At 57.2% G+C, this 19,163-nt stretch overlaps 1 protein-coding gene across 8 annotated transcripts; it reads right to left on the bottom strand.

Annotated features, from left to right (window-relative positions):
• Window positions 1-3,361: 3,361 nt before the first annotated feature.
• On the bottom strand, window positions 3,362-17,944 carry RASGRP2 (RAS guanyl releasing protein 2). 8 transcript variants are annotated; one of them, XM_025446365.3, is made up of 17 exons: window positions 17,821-17,944; window positions 15,852-15,990; window positions 15,085-15,187; window positions 14,317-14,379; window positions 13,859-13,993; window positions 12,929-13,079; window positions 12,566-12,739; window positions 12,276-12,392; window positions 10,898-11,179; window positions 9,690-9,767; window positions 9,337-9,459; window positions 8,904-9,019; window positions 5,641-5,782; window positions 5,331-5,367; window positions 4,784-4,954; window positions 3,753-3,817; window positions 3,362-3,580 (listed from the first exon to the last, which is right to left on the bottom strand). In XM_025446365.3, the coding sequence occupies exons 2-16, from the start codon at window positions 15,922-15,924 to the stop codon at window positions 3,759-3,761; spliced, it is 1,824 nt and encodes a 607-aa protein (XP_025302150.1). In that variant the 5' UTR covers window positions 15,925-15,990; window positions 17,821-17,944; the 3' UTR covers window positions 3,362-3,580; window positions 3,753-3,758. The 8 variants fall into 8 exon arrangements, with proteins under 8 accessions (XP_025302150.1, XP_025302152.1, XP_035557596.1 ...); XM_025446367.3 differs by having other exon boundaries at window positions 13,859-13,990; XM_035701703.2 differs by lacking the exon at window positions 17,821-17,944 and adding an exon at window positions 17,091-17,706.
• Window positions 17,945-19,163: the final 1,219 nt, after the last annotated feature.

Raw genomic sequence — 19,163 nt, 5'->3', positions numbered from 1 at the left:
CCCAGCGCCCAGGCTCCCAAACGGGCCGACCCGCACCCCAGTCCCAATGTCTTTTCCGGGAACCCAGGCGCCCTGGCCTCTCCCCTTCTGGGTCGCGCCCTCGGGTCCCGCATCCCTCGGCCCGCCGGCCAGCGGAGCAGCGCCCGGGACTGGGACGTGCCCAAGGAGAGGCTGTGGGCGCCGACTGGGGCCCCCGACGGAGCAGGATCGGTGAGGGGGCCCGGGCCGCAGCGCCCTCTACTGGCTACGCCCAGGGACGGGCCCGGGCGGCCTGGAGCCTAGGGAAGGAGGATCCTGCCGGAGGGCTCTGGGGGCTTTTTCCAGCCCTTAGCCTGGCATCTGCCTCCCACCACCCGAGGGCGTCCCCGGCTTCCCCTAGAGCTGAGGCGTGAGGGTCTCTCCTGGGATAAGGAAGGAGGCCGTGGGGGACGGAAAGACAGCGATGATGGCGGGGTAGACCTGAGGGCTTGGGGTTTCCCACCCCTGCCTGATGGTAATCCGAATTTGAACCCTGGTTCCCAGTCCTGCCCAGAACTCTGGACTGCGGTAGGAGGTGGTTTGGGGGCAGAGGTAAGGCTGCACTTTGCCTGGATCACTGAAGGAATGCTGGCAGCAGTTCAGTCCTCTGTTCTCCCCTCAACCAGGAGTCTCAGATGAGCTTACGCTGGGTTGAGGCCTTCCCCATGAGGGAGTCTGCAGAGCTGTGTGCAGGTATGAGTGTGGGAGGAAGGGGACAGCCCTTCACTCACTCGGCCAATCAAAGGTGGACCTGGCACCTAGTGTGTGTACCACAAAGGTGGACACTGGGCTTTGGAACGACAGTGTGTGTGAGTGTGAGTGTGTGTGTGTGTGTGTGTGCGCGCGCGTGCCAGACCATTCTGCCACCTTACCCCAGAACGCTGACATCTGTGGCAGGGGCTATGATTTGCATAGCCGGTAGTAAGTGATGCTTCTCTAGCCAGAAGCAACATGCAAGAACACTCACATTCCACTGCTGCACACATGGGCACACAGTGGCACACTCAGAGTCATGCACACCTATGCATGTGCACACAGGCATTCCCAAAGAGATACCCAGGGACAGTTGCAGAAATGCCCCACCGGGGCAAGACACCCACAGGAAGCACATGCTTGTCCAAGACCACAGAGACACATACAAACTTGAGCACACAGGTGCCTAGGCTCTCAGAGGTAGATGCATGCCCAGGGCATAGGTGTGCATGGAGGACTTGCGCACAGGGTCATTCTGCCCCCCATGAAGCACCTTGCACAGTGGCCAGTTACCTAGTAGAGGGGCACACATACCCACCCACCAGTGGTGTTCCTCTCTGACTATATGGGGGAAGAGGGGACCCAGACTGCGAGGGCATCTCCTAGGGGTCTGGGACTGACTCCCGAGGCAGGTCCCAGACTTGAGACCCACTCTGACCTTGGAAAGACCCTCAGGCTGGCCCCACCAAGGCCACTAGAGGAACCAGAGAATGGGAACTGCTGAGTCAGGGCCTGGAGATGTGAAATGACCTCTCTGACCCCACAGCCCATGCCCCACCCATCCCCCCACTCCTCCTCTCCCTACAGCCTACATGCACACACACGCACACGCACACACACAGACTGGTCCAGCCACGCACCAGGGCACAGATAGGCAAGCAGACAGGTGCAGTGACTCAGAGACTCTGTCAGACCCTTGTAGATGGGTAGAAAACAGGATAGGAAGAGGGAAGGGACAGGGACAGATGTAAGAATGAGCATCTGTCTTCTGTCCCCACCCTCAGCTCCCTGGGCCACCTTTGCTCATCAAGGGCAGGAAAGGTCACCTGGCAGCTGCTGCACTTTCTGCCCTTCCCCCCCAGCCACAGGGATGTCTCCCCCGTTAAGGTCCAAGGTTCAGAGTACCCACCATCATCGGGACCCACCACCTCAAGACATCTCCCCAAAAGGTATCCACCCAATGTGGCCCTTCCCCCAGGCACAGTCCAGCGGGGACACAGGTGAAAGGAAAATGCAGCAAATTCAGCGTGTGTGTCTGTGCACACACACGATGTAAAAGCTCATACACCAGATTCATACATGCAACCATAAGATGACAGTCACATGTTACACTCCCTGGGCAGGGCAGACCTGGGCACACATATCCATACACACATGCACACTGGGAAGAGGCCAGGCTGGGGCTGAGGGCTGCAGGGAGGGGAGCCGACCAGGCTGCAGGGATGGAGGCAGCGCGGGAGGCGGCGGCACTGGGAGGGAGCTGCTCTTCACAACACAATCACCGTCTGTTGTTATAGCAACTCAGCCCCCAAATCGTGAAACGGATATTACAGCCTTCAGAGGGGGAAGGGCAGGAGGGGGCTGTGGACTCGAGGAAGGGTAGTGTGAGGGATCTGCTGGGGGACAGGGCTGGGGGCCTAACGGAGGGTGGTGCTGCAGTGGAGAAGTTGCAAGAGGGGGGAGGAGGCGACCTCAGTGAGGAGTGGCCCAGGAGGAGTGGGGTTTCAAGGGGAGAGGTGGACATGGAGTCAGGGAACCCCAAGGGAGGGGCTGAGGCCATTGCTTTGCAGGTAGGAATTGGGGTGCTCAAACCTCCACCCCCAGGATAACCCACAGCTGCTGTAGGACAGGTTAGGGGGGTTGAAGAGGTAGCTCCCACTCTTGCGGGGGGCTGCTGCTGGAGCCTGGCCTGGCTTCAGAATCCTTAGAAAACCTTCAGTCCACCCTCTCCACCCACACCAGCTTTGGAGGTGGTCTTTGACTTCTTCAGGTAGCGGTGACCCCCAAAACCTCTGTGCTGCAAACTCAGGAGGGAAGAGCTGGGTTGGGAGAAGCCACAGGAGGCTGAGAGCAGGATCAATATGCATTTCCTCTGGAAGTCACCGTCCTTCCGGCTGGCAGCAGCACTAGGCCAGGAGGCTGCAAGCCTAAGGAGTGCAGCCCCCACCCTAAGGCCTGCAAGCCCAGCAGGGGCTCCTGGGGCCTGGGCTGCCTGAGGCCCCGCCCCCATCTCTCCCCTACCCGCAGGCACTCTGGGCTGCCCTCTCTCCCCCATGGTTCTCTGCAGTGAGGTCCCCATTGCTGGAAGTATTCAAGCAGGGGCTGAGAGGTCACCTGTCAAGTAAAGGAATTTCAGCTATAGGCTGAAGGCTGTGGTTATACACGACCACCAGTTCCCCAAATTGTTATGTTCCAAGGTTTTTTGCTTCTAAAGTTCTACCCCCCAATTCTAGTCCCAATACATGAGATTCCTGATCTCCCAAGATTCTCTGACTACAAAGTTCTAGACTCCAACACTCTAGTCCCTATGATCGCAGTTCCCCGCCCCCACCCTGCCTCCCCCCCATGAAGATTCTAGGATCTGCCAGTCTAGGTTAATTACACGGGCCTTTTTATTCCATCTGGAAAATACAAATATTCACAAGAGTCTGTACAACCTTAGGGACGCCAGCCCTGGCCCAACCTCCAGCTGCATGCCACCCTCACACCCCACCCCCCAGCCCCAGCCTGCTGCCCCAGCACCCCAGGCTTCCTGCTCTGGTCCAAGTCTTTTCTCCAAGGCAGATAGGAGTGCTTGATCCAGTCACAACTGAGAAGGAAAAAACAACAACCAAAGGTTGTAAGGAAGATCCTCCCCCAAAAAGTAGGAGTCCACCTGGCCTGGGCCATTTGGACAGAGGGCCTGTCTCCCTGATCCTCCCACTGCCTCCTCCCCCATACCGCCAGCCCTCAGTGGCACAGGCTGTGGAGGGAGGACTCACCATCCATTACAAGTGGATGTCGAATACACCGTCCTCCACTGCTTGCACCTCCTCTTCTCGGATCTCTGCAGGGAAGCAGGTGGGGGTGGAGGTCACTCCAGGGTCCCTGTGCCTTCAGCAGCCCTTCCCTCACTCACAGGAGGCACCCCACCCCATCCCTAAGCAGACCCATCCACCAAAAATCAATTCACTGAATGACCAACTGGCCCCATTTTTGAGGCTCTTTTTCCAAGTTTTCATTCTGCTACAGCTTTTTTCACCACCACCGATTTGTCAGTGCAGTTTGCTTAAAGTGTTAGTTTTGTGTGTTTCATGTCTTAGACCCCAGCACTTCTGGAAGGCTCGATGCAAATGGTTTCATCTTTTCTATTTTTGAGGACTTATGCCAACCCAAACAGTTGTGGTCAACTGCCTTAGACCCCAGTTTAATGTGGTTCCTCAGACTGTTCTCAGCAAAATAATCATTGGGGGAATTATCATTCAGCAAACTGACCTAAAACCACCAGAGACCCCAAGAGAGCCACCAAAGATTTCAGGGCAAGGGACTTTTCTCAGAATGGTGTCCAGAGCAGCCAAAAAGGGAAATGCAAGCAAATGGCTGACATGATTCCCTCTTCAATCTAATGTCAATCCCCTTCACAAAGTAAGAGTGTGACTGGAATCTTCTTTTTTTTTTTTTTTTTTTTTTTTAAGTAAGCTTTATGCCCAACATCAGGCTTGAACTTGTTATGCTGAGATCAAGAGTCACGGGCTCTAGTGACTGAGCCAGCCAGGTGCTCCTGTGATTGGACTCTTGAAGCCTTTCATTTTTACTCTTCTTTCTGTATTAGCCTCTCTCAGCTTCAGAAGAACAAGGGTTCCTGAGCCACCCTCTGGCCCCCTTACCTGTTCAACCTTTTTGTACCGTCCCCACCAAAATAATAGAATTACAAACTCTGGAATGGTTTCCCTCCTGGATAAGGTAATACTTTGCCAGGATGGCCCTGCCTCCCTCCCCTCACAGGCCAATACACAATGAGATCACCTCTTACCTGGAGGCCGGGAGCCTCGCCTACCTGGGCGGGGCAGGGAGAAGCTGAAGGCCCGGTGATGGGTGGGTGAGGGTGAGGGTGCAGACCCCTCCAGACTCACACTCTGTGCCCGGCGCCGGCATTCAACCGACAGACGGTCTTTACACTGTTTGTGGCAGTTCACACCGCAGGCTGGGGGAGGCAGATGGGGAGGCCGGCCAGGCGTTGGTCAGAACACCCTCCACCTGGTTCTCTAGCAGGCCCCTCTCCCCAGTATCTTCTGCTCCTGAGCAGCCCTCCCCCCCCCCCACCAAAATGAGAATCTCTTTCCACAGTGCTCTCTTCATCCTGCCCGCAGGGCCAAGCCCTCTCCAGAGTTCTGTTCCTGGGCCGCTGGCTCACCAAAATAAAAGGCCACTGAAGGCTACCCCCCACTTCAATACAATTATCGTGCCTCTCTGGCTGCAAGGTACTTCGCTGCTCCGCAATTGCTCCCCACACACACAAAAAGGGTCCCTACCCAGAGAGTAACTCTTCCCCCCAAATTCAGCCCACCAGCCCTGCTCACCTCGGCATTTGAGGCCCTGCTTGTAGATGCCCAGGATCTGAAATAGAGGAGAGGGCCGTGCTGGGGAAGAGGTCTTTAGGGCTAATGACTCTACGTCTTCCTTCTCAAGGGCAGGGGCTGGCACTGACCCTGGTGCTTTCGGGCCCCCCGGAGCTGGCTAGTAGGCGCAGCACCCCGAGAGGAGACGCAGGCGGAATTAGGGAGGTCGGCCCCAGCTAAGCAGGCTCGGCAGGGGCGGGGCCGGGGCGGGGCCAGGGGCGGGCGGGGCCGGGGGCCGGGGCCGAGGGGCGTGGCTGGGGCGGGGGCTCACCAGGGCCTTGCAGTGGCGGCAGGCAACCGGGCGCAGGGAGCTGCTCTCGTGGAAGTTGTGCACGAAGCCCATGCGGCCGCCCAGCACCGAGCTGGAGCGCAGGAAGTAAGAGACCATCTCCTCCCTGCTGATGCAGCCATCCCTGTCGGGGGAAGGGGAGCGCCTCAGGGGGGGCCCTCCCCCGGGGACCACCCACCACCGGCCTAATCCATCCCACTGGGAACCTCCCTACCAAAGAAAAGATCCTCACCCCACTCCTGATTTTGAACTCCCGGTGCAGGAGAGAGAACGCTAGCCGAAGGCAGGCAGATGCTTGGAGTGAGGGGGTGAGTGGGGGCCGATACTACTTGTGAGGTCTTGGGTAAGTCACTCTCCCCGGGTTTCCTCACCACAAAAATGGCAATCGTAATTCCTGTCCTGCCCACTTTACACACTTGGCGTGGATACTAACTAAAAGGGCTGTGCACTTTCCCACTTTGTTTTCCAAAGTGAGCTCTTTGGAACACCAGTTGGGAGCCCTGAGAATTAAGAGATTTCTGATGAGCTCCAGGACCAGGCAAGATTCGAAAAAGCCGCCTGGGTCTCACTGTCATGTGAGTGAAAGCCAGAAAGACACCTGCGCTCAGGGTTCCCCACATAATCCAGGGCTTCCCACAGAACCCTTTTCTCACCCATCAACACATTTTAGGGAAAGAGTGACCACATGCTCTGGATACAGACCACAGTTCAAGTTCTGGTCTGCTGCTTCCTGGCTGTGTGACCTTTGGGATAGTTAATCTCCCTGTGCCTCAGTTTCTTCTTCTACAAATGCGGATTGTGATCATCCCTGTGCCTCAGGGAGTTTTTGCGAGGATTAAGTGAGGCAGCATATATGAAGCATTTACAATAGTGTCTGTGTCATTAACAGGTCCTGGGCCACCAGGAACTGTTTCTGTCAGGGCTGGTCATTGTTGGAAGTTCCTGCCCACTATATGTGGGGGTCCATGATGTGATCCCGGTGATCCTTCAGTTCAATAGGGCATTGGGGGCCCACTGGCCATTTACAAAAAAATATCACCCTAGATTCCTCACTGAACTGAGAACGCTAATGTAAAAAAGATAAAATTATCAAAGTATCTGAAAAGGTGTAAGAGAATATCTTTGTAATTTCCAGGAGATGAGGGTCTTTCTACACATAACACACATTGGAGAAGCCATAAAGGAAAAGACTGACATACTGAGCACACGACATTTTTAAAAAATTTTATATGGCAAAAGACAACATAAATGACAGACTGGGAGAAAATATTTGCGAACACGTTCAACAGCAAAGGGTTAATATCCATTAACAGAGATTCTGAAATTCGATGAGAAAAAGACCAACAAATCCAGTGGAATAATGGACAAAGAATATGAACAGGCAGTCCACAGAAGAAATATAAGAGGCCAATAAACATATGAAAAGATATCCTACCCCCACTAGTATTGAAGAGATTCAAATTTAACCAAGACACCATTTGCCAATTAGACTGACAAAATTGTAAAGCTTATTATACCGTCCACTGTTGGCAAGGAAGTTGGGAAATGGGCACTTGTTCACTGCTGATGGGGGTGCAAGCCAGCACAACCTTGCCTGAGGTCACTTTGGCAGTCTCTCTCCTAATTTAGAATGTGCATATCTTTTGATCCAATTATCCCACTTCTAGGAATTTCTCCTACAGAAATAGTGGCCTGAGTGCATTGGTACAAAGATGTTCACAGCAGCATGGCGTATATTAATAGCGAAAAACTGGGAACAGTCTACATGTCCATCAGCAGGAGAATAGTGAGGCAAATGAAGGCCCAGCTACATAGTGGGATCCACTGCAACCATTCTAAAGAATGAGGTCGTTCTGCATGAAGCAGCATGGAAAGCTGTCCATGGTAAAGGGTTAAGTGGGAAACAAAAACAAAAGCAAAAAAAACAAGATGTGCAGTTCTACCGAGACAGTGATTAAAAAACAACAATGACACAAAAACCTGAAAACCCTACTGCTACAAATACATAGATCCTAGTTAAAATACATCCAGATTTGCTTTAAATGCACAGGTGAGTTTTCGAGAAAGAAATGGTAATCCCCGGGTTACAGAAACAAAGAGCAAGCTTCAAGCTGAGACAGGGAGTGAGGAGCAGATGCTGAGGCTGCCCTTGGAGGGGGGGTGCTGATCCCCCCACCCCACAGTGAGCCAGGTGCTGCGTTTTGATACCCAGATGAGCTGGGCACGAGGCTTGGGGCATGCAGAAGGTGGAGAGTTAAGGCTGAAACCCCTGCGTGAAGCTATATCCAAGGTCTCCAAGGGCTGACCCCTTACTGAAAATGGGACCTGGGAAAAAAATCCACCCACCAACCCAGGGACCTAACCTAGAACTCGGTCTCAGTTCTTAGAAGCAGAAACAAAGCAACTACAACCAGCACCATGGGCAGAGCCAGATGTATAGGATACTCCTGTTTGTCCACGGAACAGACCCAGACAAACAAAATCAACTTGTACAAGCTTGGAGAAAAGAAAAAGACTGGAAGGATACAGTGTTGCCAAGCCAGTAACACTGCTAACATGTTGCTAAAGATAATATAACCTCTCCTGATAGGAAAGATCAGAGAGGAAAAAGGGAACTTTCACTTCTTACTTCATTCATGGGCTTTGTTCACTATAAATCTATTTTACTACCTGGATTTCTTTTTCACCACGGAGTTTTGCAATATGAAAAAAAAACAACAGATTTTTGAAATATGAGTAACATTAAAATATAACTCGACCCGAGTCGGACTAAAAATTTTGACTAGAGTTCAGCAAAACAAGGATATGAAACATGGTTGTGGGGGACATGTCCAACCTACTTCAGAGAACCAGCTGTTTGTCCAAATTGTCAATATGTGAATTGTTGATAAGTACGTGGGTGCTGCTAATTACAGGCCTTTCTTTTCTATTCATTAAAACAGGCTACCCAGGAATTGAACTTGCCCACACTTTTTGCCAGCTATGAGCTCCACAAGTAAAGCAGCACTTCTGTCCCCAGGCCAGTCTTTGCAAGCTTCAGGTGGAACCCCCCCATCTGAACAAGTGGGGTAACCTGTGCCTCCACAGCCGGCAGCCTCTCCCCTGAGATGAGAGCCCCTCCCCACATTGGTAGCTTCCTCTGCCGAGATCATCTGGTTTAGTGGCCTCATCTTGCACAGGAGGAAGCTGACACGGAGGGGAAGTGAGCCTGCCTTCCCGCTCCCCCAGCCCCCAGCTCTCCTCACTGGTTCTGGTCGAGGTCCCCAAAGGCGCTGAGGTAAGGGAAGTTCCCACGGATGATCTGGAACTCTTCCTGTGAGATGTGGCCATCCCCATCGACGTCAAAGTTCCGGAACACAGACTGGAGCACACAGAGGGACACACGAGGCAAAATAAAACAGGCACAGCCACGTCCTGCCCACGTTCTCAGTCCATGTCAGGAAGGGTGTCTCAGACGTGAGTGGCTCTCCATCTCCCACTTTATCTCCCTCTTTCACGCCCCTACCCCCAACCCCACCCACTGGCTATGCCCCTTGCCTTCTGGGAGGGAGCGCTGGCCTTTGAACATGGCACTGGTATCAATCCGGGGGTAGTGGCCTGGCAAAACCACTCTTCACTGACCACTACCGACCTGTCTCCCAACTGCTCAGGGGCCAAAGCTGGCTACCACAGTCTTACCTCCACCATCTTCTCGATGTGTTCCACCAGGAGTGCCTGGTCCAGCTTGGGTTTGGCAGCTGAGGTCCACTCATCCAGAACTGGGGGCCGGGGAGGTGGGGTGCAGCTTGTGGGGCTGGTTGGCTACAGGGATGATCAAGACTGAGTGAGAGTCAGAGGGAGGGAGGCCAGAGCCCAGGGGAGAGGAGCGGGGAGGCCATGGGGAGAAGGGAGCCTGCCTGCCCAACAAGCTAGAGAGGTGAGGTAGCCTCTGAGAGCTCTGCTTACCCTCCCGTCCTGGGATTTTCAGGAAGGGCAGAAGTAGGGGAGGAAGACATTAGGCAGAGTTAGGAAGCAGGGATTCCCTATCTCACCGAGGACTTGGAGCGTGGCTCCCGCTGCAGGGACAGCTGGTAGAGTTCATCCTCTGTCTGATACTGATCCAGAGATACCTGGGACACACAGGTCTGATCACACCCACTGCCCCTGCTGTCCTCAGGAGCCCACTGTCCAGAGCCCAGGGTCATAGGTCCACCTAGAGGTCACAACTCAGCCTGGAACCCAGTCCAGATGCTAGACTCAGGACAAAGGCCAGCTTAGAAAACACCCTAGAAGGGCGCCTGAGTGGCTCCATCAGTTAAGTGTGCAGCCTGGATTTCGCCTCCAGTCATGATCTCAGTGTCAAGAGATTGAGCCAGCAACCACACACCAGCCTAGCACAAGAACCAGCACCCACACCTTGGCCCAAACCTGGAGCACAATTCTTGGCTGGATTGCCAAGAATCCAGCCAAGAATCTAGGTCAGAACATAGCCAAGAGCTCTGAGATTAAGCCCCAACCTAGAACCCAACCCAGCATCCAGAATCCCACTCAGATTTCAATCCCGATCCCAGCCCAGAGCCTGGAAACAACTAAGAATTCACACTAGACCCAAAACTCAAGCCCCTGCTCTATGTCTAGAACCTAGTCCAGATCGACTAGAACCTACTCTCATCATAGACCCCAAAACCAAGTCCAAGACCAATCCCAGGTCTTTTCTAAGAGCTCAAGACCATGTTTAGAGGGATGCCTGGGTGGCTCAGTGGTTGAGCATCTGCCTTTGGCTCAGATCGTGATCCCAGGGTCCTGGGATAGAGTCTCACATCAGGCTCCCTGCAGGAAGCCTGCTTCTCCCTCTGCCTATATCTCTGCATCCTCATGAATAAATAAATAAAATCTTAAAAAAAAAAAAAAAAGACCATATTTAGAAACCACCCTGCATCCAGAACCCAGAGCTGGACCCTAAGCCTTCAATATAACCCATTCCCAGGAACTCAACCCAGGACCCAGGCCCAGCTTCAAGCTCAGCACAAAAAGCCCACATACCAGCCTCAAAATCAGACCTTAGTCCATAGCCCCATTTGGAGCCTGGAACTCATCTCAGAGTCCACTCCAAACCCTGGAGCCCAGGCTGGATCTCAGTTCCTTGATCAGAACCTAGAACTCAAGACCAAATCCACAGCCTTGCATAAATCTAAAACCAGGTATATGGTTGTCCGCCCTGCTGCCCGGCCCCCCAGCATCCCTGCTCCCAACCCCTCACCGTGAGTAGGCTCAGCAGATCAGGGTTGGCCTGCACTGGTGGCCGAAGGCTGGTCACCATGGCCAGCTCCTCCAGGATGCTGAAGAGCTGCTTCATCTTGGCCCCATTAAGTCGGGTCCGGGCAGGGTCCAGCCAGTCAGGCAGTGCCAGCTGCAGAGCCACCAGGTCCTTGAGGTGTACACCCAGGATAGGAAAGCGGAAACCCACACAGGCTGCCAGCCGGCGCCGGTAGTTGCCATAGTTGCTCGTGGCCGTCACTAGTTCTGTCAGACCTTCCCAGAGCTGGGGAGGGGAGGCAAAAGGCAGAGGGTCACACACACATACACACATCACTGGCTCAACTGCCCTTCCCCCGCAGCCCTGGAAACATAGGAGAGGATGAGGAGTCAGAGTCAGGGATGGGTGAAAGGTTGAAAATCTTCCCTCACTGTCCCCCAGCACTGTACTGTCTCCCTTAGCCCCAGGGGTCAGAGTTCAGGGGTCATGAGCTCAAGGGAACACCCACTGCCAAGGACCACACCTCTACACCAGGCTGGGGCATGGAATATCATCAACATTTAACAGGAAAAGAAACTGAGGCTCAGGAAGGCAAGCAGCACACGACAAAGATCCAGAAGAACGTTTCTAGCTGTGTCGATTGTAACAGCCCAAACTGGGAAGACCTCCAGATGTTCAATGGTAGAGTAGCTATATCCATTGCGGTAGACTTAGAATAAAATATTATACGGCAACAGAACTGAATGAACAACTGCTCTAAGTAACAGAACGTAAAACTGAAAGAAGCAAGACATAAAATAACATACAACAGAGTTCCATTCATAGAAGATCCAAAAACAGGCGACAAAAATCCCATATTGCTTTGAGATTCATACGTAAGTGGTAAAGCTATAAAGAAGAGCAAGGCCGTCATCATTACGAAAGTCATAGCATTGGTTACCTCTGATGGGGAGGGAGTTATGTTCTAAGGTGCTGGGAGCTTCGGGGGCTGGCAATGTTCTATTTCTCAGACCTGGGTGGTAGTTACACAAGCGTTTTCTTTATAACTTTTCTTTAATCTCTACATATGCTTTATATACATCTCTATACATACATCACCCAATATGTTAAAAAAAATGAGTAAAAGGAGGAGAAAAGCACAAACTTTGGGGTCAGGCAGCCCTGTGAGCCCCTACTCTGCCACTCTCACTGTGTAACCTGTGAAAAGTACTGAACCCCTCTGAGCCTCAGTTTCCATATCTGTCAAATGGGGGCAGGAGTGCACAGCCCCCAACACTACCAGGAGTTCTCAGGGAGGCCAGACCTGGGAAACTGGGCCCAGGGCTTGATGAGGTTCTTCCCCTGACCACCACCACACCATGAGCCCCACTATCCCAGGCACCTTAATGGTCTCAGAGCTAACATGACTGTGAGTCTCCTTGAGGCGGGAGATGGAGCTGTGGCTCAGGCCTCCGACCACGGCCATCAGAGTGTTGAAGTTCTGCAAGTGAAGCAGCTTCTGTGGGGGTGCAAATGAGGAGGGGGAAGGCAGTGAGTCATTGAACAGGCCCAGGATTTGGCCCGGCTTTTCCGGAGAGGAGGCAGTGGGTGAGTGGAAAGGAGGGCCTCACCCTACTGCCCCACAACCCCCTCCCCCACCAGGGTGCTTGGGGAAGAGGGAGGGGAAAGCACCTCTGCCACGTGGACAAAGTGCGTGATGACCAGGGCACGCTGAGGGGCAGTGGGCTTGCTGAGAATCATAAGCTGCACCCACTGTGAGACACTGTTGAAGAGGGAGATGAATCTCTCCAGGACGGGGTTGTCCACGGTGCAGCCATGAGTCACAAAACTGTGATAGTCCTGAAACTGGGGGCAGGAGAGGCCTCAGCCCCTGCAGGCCCCTCCCCCCACAGATGGCCACTCCTCACCCTCCAGCTGCCCTTCATTGGTTACCCTGAAACCCCCAACCCACCCCATACCCTAACCCTGTTCCTCCTAGGGCCAATACCCCCCCAGCCCAAACTCCACCCTGGACCAAAGGCCCTTGGGCCGCACCAGGATCTTGCAGAAGGAGCGATACTCTAAGTAGGTGAGATGCTCTGCTAGTTCCAAGGGTTCCAGGTGGTCGAACAATAGGGACATCTTTCGTTTTTTCTGTGCTACAGGGTTCCGCTGGGTCACCTGCCGCTTCCACTTGTAGGTGGGGCTGGGAAGTGAGGCAAGGGCAATGAGCCCTTTGCTGGAGATACCCCATCCCTTAGGACCCCCACACTCACGCAGACACACCACGCAAGCTGACTGAGGACCCACACAGTCTGAGGCACCGTGCCAGACACCGATGCACCCATCCCCAGCAACTCCCACTATCTCCCCCAGCAACTCCCGCTATCTCCCCCTGCTCAGGCACTCAGCACTGTGCTAGGTGCTGGGGGTAGAGAGATGAGCAAGACACATTTCCTGCCCTTGAGGAGCTCACAGTCTACTGGGGAAGACAGACACAGAAACAATCACAAAACAGCATGGCACGGATACAGGTCTTTTGATGGCGTCTGCACCAAGTGCCATGGGTGGGACACAGGAGGGAATGACAAATTCTGCCCTGGAAGACCTGTGAGCCCACAGACACTCCATACTTGAGCAGAGTCTTTACAACACAGAGAGGCAGGCAAGGGGACCGAGCTGAGCAGAGCACCATGGTGGGAAGGGATGCAAGACTGGAGATCGGTGAGCAGACCAGTGGTGTAGCTGCGGGATGAAGTGCATGGGATGGGAGGGGGCTGTAGAAGATGAGACAGGAAAACTGGCCAGAGACCATCAGAGGCCTTAATCCTCAGCCTAGACATTGTGAAGGTGACAGGGAGCCAGAGGTTTTTAAGCAAGACAGTGACATGACCCTCACGCATTCAACTCAATAAACATTTATTAAGCACAGATGGTGTGGGATGCCAAGTGCCCTCCCCAGCTCTCAAGCTTGCCCCCACGCACACGCTCTCGATGTCAATGAGGCTGCTGTGGCGCCGGTTCCCTTCTTGGTCTAGCAGAGCCTTCAGCTCCTTGATCTGCTCAGCGAGCTCAGGGTTCAAGTCAAACTCTGCTGGGAATGCTGAGATCCAGTACCTGCTGGAAACTCATTATCACCCAAGGCAGCCCTTCCCCCACCATCCCCGAGGGGCTGGAGCTCCCCAGGGAGGGGGAAAGAGCCCCAAACTGTGGTCCCCCCACTTGCTGTCTCATTCCTTCCCCACACCCACTGGGCAGATTAGAATACCCAGGCCCAGACCAGGAAGGCACGCCCTGCAGCAGCAGGCCCACCATGGACAGAGCCGGGGCTCAAACCTACATGAGCAACTCCCAGAACAGTCCCTTTCCTCTCCTTCAGGCCAGTCTGAAGCCTGAGCAAAGGGAGCAAGAGGAGGAGACAGAGCCCCAAAAGGAAGACTCACCTGACCAGGTGGCACGTTTTCACCTGCAGCGAATTGGAGTTATCCTTCCGGGATTGTTGATAGGTGAAGGAGAGTTAAGGAAATACAGAATGGAGACTGGGATGCCTGGGTGGCTCAGTGGTTGAGCACCTGCCTTCCGCCCGTGATCTTGGGGTCCTGGGATCCAGTCGGGTGTCAGGCTCCCTGCATGGAGCCTGCTTCTCCCTCTGCCTATGTCTCTGCCTCCCTCTCTGTGTCTCTCATGAATAAATAAATAAAATTTAGAAGAAAAAAAAAAAAGAATGGAGACTAATTCTAGAAAGGGAAGCAGGGAAAGGGTCTAGAATTCTGGAGGGAGGCTGAGGACTGAGCCCCGACCTAGGAGAAATGCTGGGGGTGGGATCTGGGACGGGCCTGTCGGAAAGGGGCTGAAGGCGGGGATGTGGGGTGAACTTGAGGAGGGCGCTAGGTTCTGGGGGTGGCTGAAAGCATGGCCTGGGTTCTGAGAGAGAGGCCGGAGGAGGGACCTGGGCTGGGAGTAGGGACAGGTCTTCTACTGTAGGGAGCAGAAGAGCAAAGCCCAGGTGGGGAGGGGGCGGGAAGGGGCGAGGCCTGAGTCGGGAGGAGGAGAGGGGTGGAGCCTAGGCCGCCTAGAGAGGCTGCCCTGAACTCTAGGACGCAGGAGCGGCCCACGCTCTAGGAGCGAAGCCCAATCTTGGCCTGGGCTGGGCAGCCACGCTCCCTCATGGACTGGGACTGCAGGGCCGTGGTGAGGCCCGGGAAGGATATATGTGGAGCAGCTTTGCCGCCAGCTGAGAGGAAGGGATGTACCAAGGGTGCATCATGAGAAACATGCGCACCAGCTGCGGGTCCCGCACCTTCCCGGAGTCATCTAACTCCGAGGGGTCAGAGAGAAGCGAGTTGGCCCTTCGGCCCGTAGCTGGGGTCCCTCAAGCCTACCCCAGAGCCCGCTGGATCTCTGGCCCCCCGCCCATCACCTGCTTTCCCAGGACTCTGAAACCAAGAGGCAGATTAGAGAGAAAAGGTAGGGAGGAGGGAGAGGGATGAGGCAGGATCCGAAGAAGAACCGGAGAGGGGGAGCATCCGATCCGGCCCATCGTCCCGAGGGGAACCAGCTGGGGCGGAAGAAGTCTGGGTTCCCTGGGGTCAGGAATCCAGAGGTCATTTCCTGAGTGCTTGGGGGAAGGGGCACCCCTTCACCAGAGAAGCCGCCCCCCATCAGCCGGAAACAGCTCCCAGGCCAGAGATAGAGAGTTCCTCCGGATCCTCCGGGAAGACAGATAATGCTCTTCGCGTGCCAGAGTCTGGGGACCCCTCCCTTCCTTCAACGCCAGCACACTAGGGAAGGGAAACATTTTATCTGTCTGAAGCGCGTGGATCCCTCTCCACCCTGTGATGAAGAGCAGGCTTTCGTTAAAAAGGTGGCAGGGTGCGGAACTGCGTGGGTCTAGGCCGAGGGTCTGTCGTGGGAGGCAGGGGCCCCGCCCCAGGCTCGGGCTGGGCTCAGGCTGAGGGTGCCCTCCCGTGCCACTCACCGAAGGCTTCGATGCAGCCGCGGAGCAGCTCCTCCACGGTGCAGCCCTTGTCCAGGTCCAGAGCGCCCGCCATGGCGGCCGGCGCGGGTGGGCGAGGTCACGCTGCACTCTGGGCCTCCCGCGGGGCTCGGGCCGGACCCTGTCCCGGGAGAGGCAAAGAGGGAGTCTGCGGAGGGGCCGGCGCGGGGCTGGGGGCGAGGCCCCGGGCGGGCGGGCCCCGGGCGGGGCGGGCACGCCCCCTGCTGGGCAGGGGCGGAGTCGGCCGCCGCGGCCACTCCCGGGGTTAAACGGTCCGGCCCGGGATGGTGCAACCCACCAGTTGGGAAACCGACCCGCCGAGAGGCTTCCGGCTCTCCCTCGGAGGCGCGGGAAGGCGGAGGGGCTCCCCGGGGATCTGGGCGAGCCGGACTCCGGGGACCGGTTTGTGCCCCAGCCCCCGTAGGCCCTGTTCTCCTCGCGTCCTCTCCCCCGAGGCACCTGCAGCACCCCGCGCTCGGCTCCGCGCCCCTCCCGCTTCCCGCCCTCCACTGCCTCCCTTCCCCCGCAGGGTTATTTTGGGAACCCAGAGCCTGAGGGGACCTCGGAGGAATTTCTCCCTGGGATGGGAGGGAGGGAGGAACCCAGGCGTCCTGCCCGCATCGCCCCCTCCCGGGCTCCCGGGGAGGAGAGGCGGGGCTGCGGCAGCCCCCAGGGGCCTGCCCTTGGGGAGGCGAGCTGAAGCGCAGAACATTCCTGGGGCGGGGCGGGGGGTGGGGGGTGGGGGGTGGGGGGAGCCCGCTGCGGCCGAGACGCGTCAGCTGGAAGCCTGAGCCTGGGAACCGCGCGCTCCCGAGCCACCTCCTCAGTGAAGGCCCCGGGGGTCCTGGCTCAGCCCTTCAGACCATCTCCCTCCCCAGCCGGAGTTCCTGACCCAGGCTCCTTGCGGCACAGCCGAGCTGTGAGCGCACCGGGGCCGGCCACCTTCGGAGCACACGGAGTAGGGTGCCCAGAAGGGGGCGCTAGCGCCATGAGGGGTGGAGAATGCAGGCAACTCTAGTCACCCGCAGGGTCTTACGCACCCACGCTAGGGACACACACTCATTCTATACCCGAGGCCAGGGGCCCGCATTAGGGTGTAAGACACCACCCCACACATTCACACACGCGAGCCTCAGGCACTTGCCTCCGTCCTCCGTCAGATACGTACAATGGCACTCACCCCCCGCACACCTGCAGGAAGGAACCCTGGGGCACACATACCCAGCCTTCCAGCCCAAAATGCAAACCCGTTGATGGGACCAGGTCCCGGACGTGCAGCCCACTCGAGCCAGCCTGTAGTTCCGCACCCATAGAGGCGCTGGAATCGCACACGTGCGCGCACACAAGACAGTGCACCTACACGTATGTACACTCCCACACATGCACACCCCCCCATGGGTGCGCACACACGCCCATTCCGCTGCCCCCCCCTTCATCCGCAGTCCAGGACGAGCTCTGCAGCCGCAACGCCCTGACACCCCTCATCCTCCGACGCTGCCAGAGCCTGGCCCCACAAAAAGGTACCCCGCCCCTACACAAACTCCCCTGGGCTGGAGGTGGACCCCCCTACTGAGTTCTCTGGCGGACTTTTCCTAGGAACCACCCAGAGCCAACCCCCGTCTAGCTCTGCCGCTGCCTCGCTGTGTGACCTTGAGAGTCACTTGGCCTCTCGGAGCCTCAATTTTCTCATCTGTCAAATGGGGGGGTCCGTGGAAGAAGGTCCCGCTGAAACGTGGCTGGGGAGAGCGGGATGCCCCGCGGCTGCCGCCCCCTCCCGCGGGTTGTCCAGGGCGCTCCGGCTCTCCCCTCCCTCCCGGACCCCGGCCGCAGACTCCGCACCCACCAACCTTCCCGCCGCCCCCAGCCCGCCTGCGCTGCCCTGGGGGAGGGGGGCGCCCGTGGGGGCCGGGCCCTCTTCTGCCCGGCGCCCCGCCCGCTCTCGCTCACTCACTCTTGGGACCCGCGGCACGGATCCCGCACCCGGCCGGGCCGCGCCACCTCTGTGCGCTCCCGCCCGCCGGCCTTGCTGCGGCTGCGGCTCCCTCCCGCTCTCGGCGCCGCCGCCCCGCTTCCCGCCGCCCCGCCCCCGCGCCGCGGCCGCCCCCTCCCCTCCCCTCCCCTCCGCTCCCCTCCCCTCCCCTCCTCTCCCCTCCCTCCCCGCCCCTGCGCGGGGCTCCGCACAGCCGGCCGCGCCTCCCCCACCCGGGGCTCCCCCTCGCCCCGCACGCGGCGGTCCCTGCGCAGTTTAACCCGTCCCCTGCCGCGCCGCCCGGGGAGCCGGGGCCGCGGGCTGGGGCTGCGCCACCCGCGGCGCAGAGGGTGGGCGAGCGGAGGTCAGGCCTCGCGGGACGTGGAGGGAGGCAACTAAACCGAGAGCCCTCTCCCCCTCCACCCAGACTCCCCTCTGCCCCCCGCCCTGCCTGGTATTGGGCAGAGGAAGCCGGGAGGGGCAGGAAGCGGACTGCGGTGGGGAAGGGGCGCCCCGCCCAGCCCCCCGGCCCTGGTTCCTGTTTTCGAGACAAGCGGTTCCCACGGGGCTAACCGGACCCGGGCCCGAGCGTCTTCCTGCGGGCCGCGAGGGGCATAACCTGGTAGAGATGAGGCGGGGGGGGCGGGGGGGTAGGGGCAGCGGGTCCTAGGGACAGCCTGGAGGAGGGGCTAGGAACATTTCGAGGACAGGGGCCTGTGGGAGGTAGGAAAGAAAACGCGGCGACCTGAACACGGGGCCTCTATGTCTGGGGATGGGGGCGGGGGGCTCGGGTTCACCCCGGAGGGTCGGGCCCCGGAAGCCTGGCTCCCCGCGGGACCAGATGGGAAGGGGCAGCTGCAAGCTGGCGTGGGTTCGGCGCAGCTTGGAGACTGGAGACCCGCGTGAGAGCCCCCCCACCTCCTGCGGGGAGGAACTTGGGAGGGGCAGCCACAGGCAGTTGGGGTCCCCACAAGCCAAGCCTAGGGGAGCCGGTAACCATTTCCGGCCGTTTATGTTCAAATACACTCACTATGAAACCACGGGCCTCAAACGTGCCTTTCGAGGCTTGCCCCTTCTTGCCTTAGGGCAGGGAAGCAGGACCTCCCCCACACCTCAATCTTCGTGATATGAAGCCTAGAAACAGGCCCTTTCTGGTCCTCAGTTTCCCCAAAGTGAGGGGGAGGGCAATTCCGGCCTAGCTTAGACTGTGAGTGTCCACCGCCCTAACCCCCCCCACCACCGCACCACTTTAGACCTAGCGTAGCCACCTGCTTAGAGACCCTTAAACGCCGCAGTGGGGCGGGGCTAAGGGCGGAGCCAAGAAG

Source organism: Canis lupus, chromosome 18, assembly GCF_003254725.2.
Source record: "Canis lupus dingo isolate Sandy chromosome 18, ASM325472v2, whole genome shotgun sequence".
In the NCBI taxonomy this organism is placed as follows: Eukaryota; Metazoa; Chordata; class Mammalia; order Carnivora; family Canidae; genus Canis; species Canis lupus.
Note: the sequence above shows the minus strand (reverse complement) of the source record. Positions and strands in the feature narration are given on the sequence as shown.

What these genes read in the sequence shown, in the direction of transcription:
- RASGRP2 (XM_025446365.3), bottom strand. Translation starts at nt 15,924, where the DNA reads ATGGCGGGCGCTCTGGACCTGGACAAGGGCTGCACCGTGGAGGAGCTG. An exon ending in GCGGCAAAGCTGCTCCACAT is followed by an intron (nt 14,380 to 15,084) that starts ATATCCTTCCCG and finishes ACTCTCCTTCAC; the next exon opens with CTATCAACAATCCCGGAAGG. An exon ending in CTCATTGACATCGAGAGCGT is followed by an intron (nt 13,080 to 13,858) that starts GTGCGTGGGGGC and finishes CTCACTTCCCAG; the next exon opens with CCCCACCTACAAGTGGAAGC.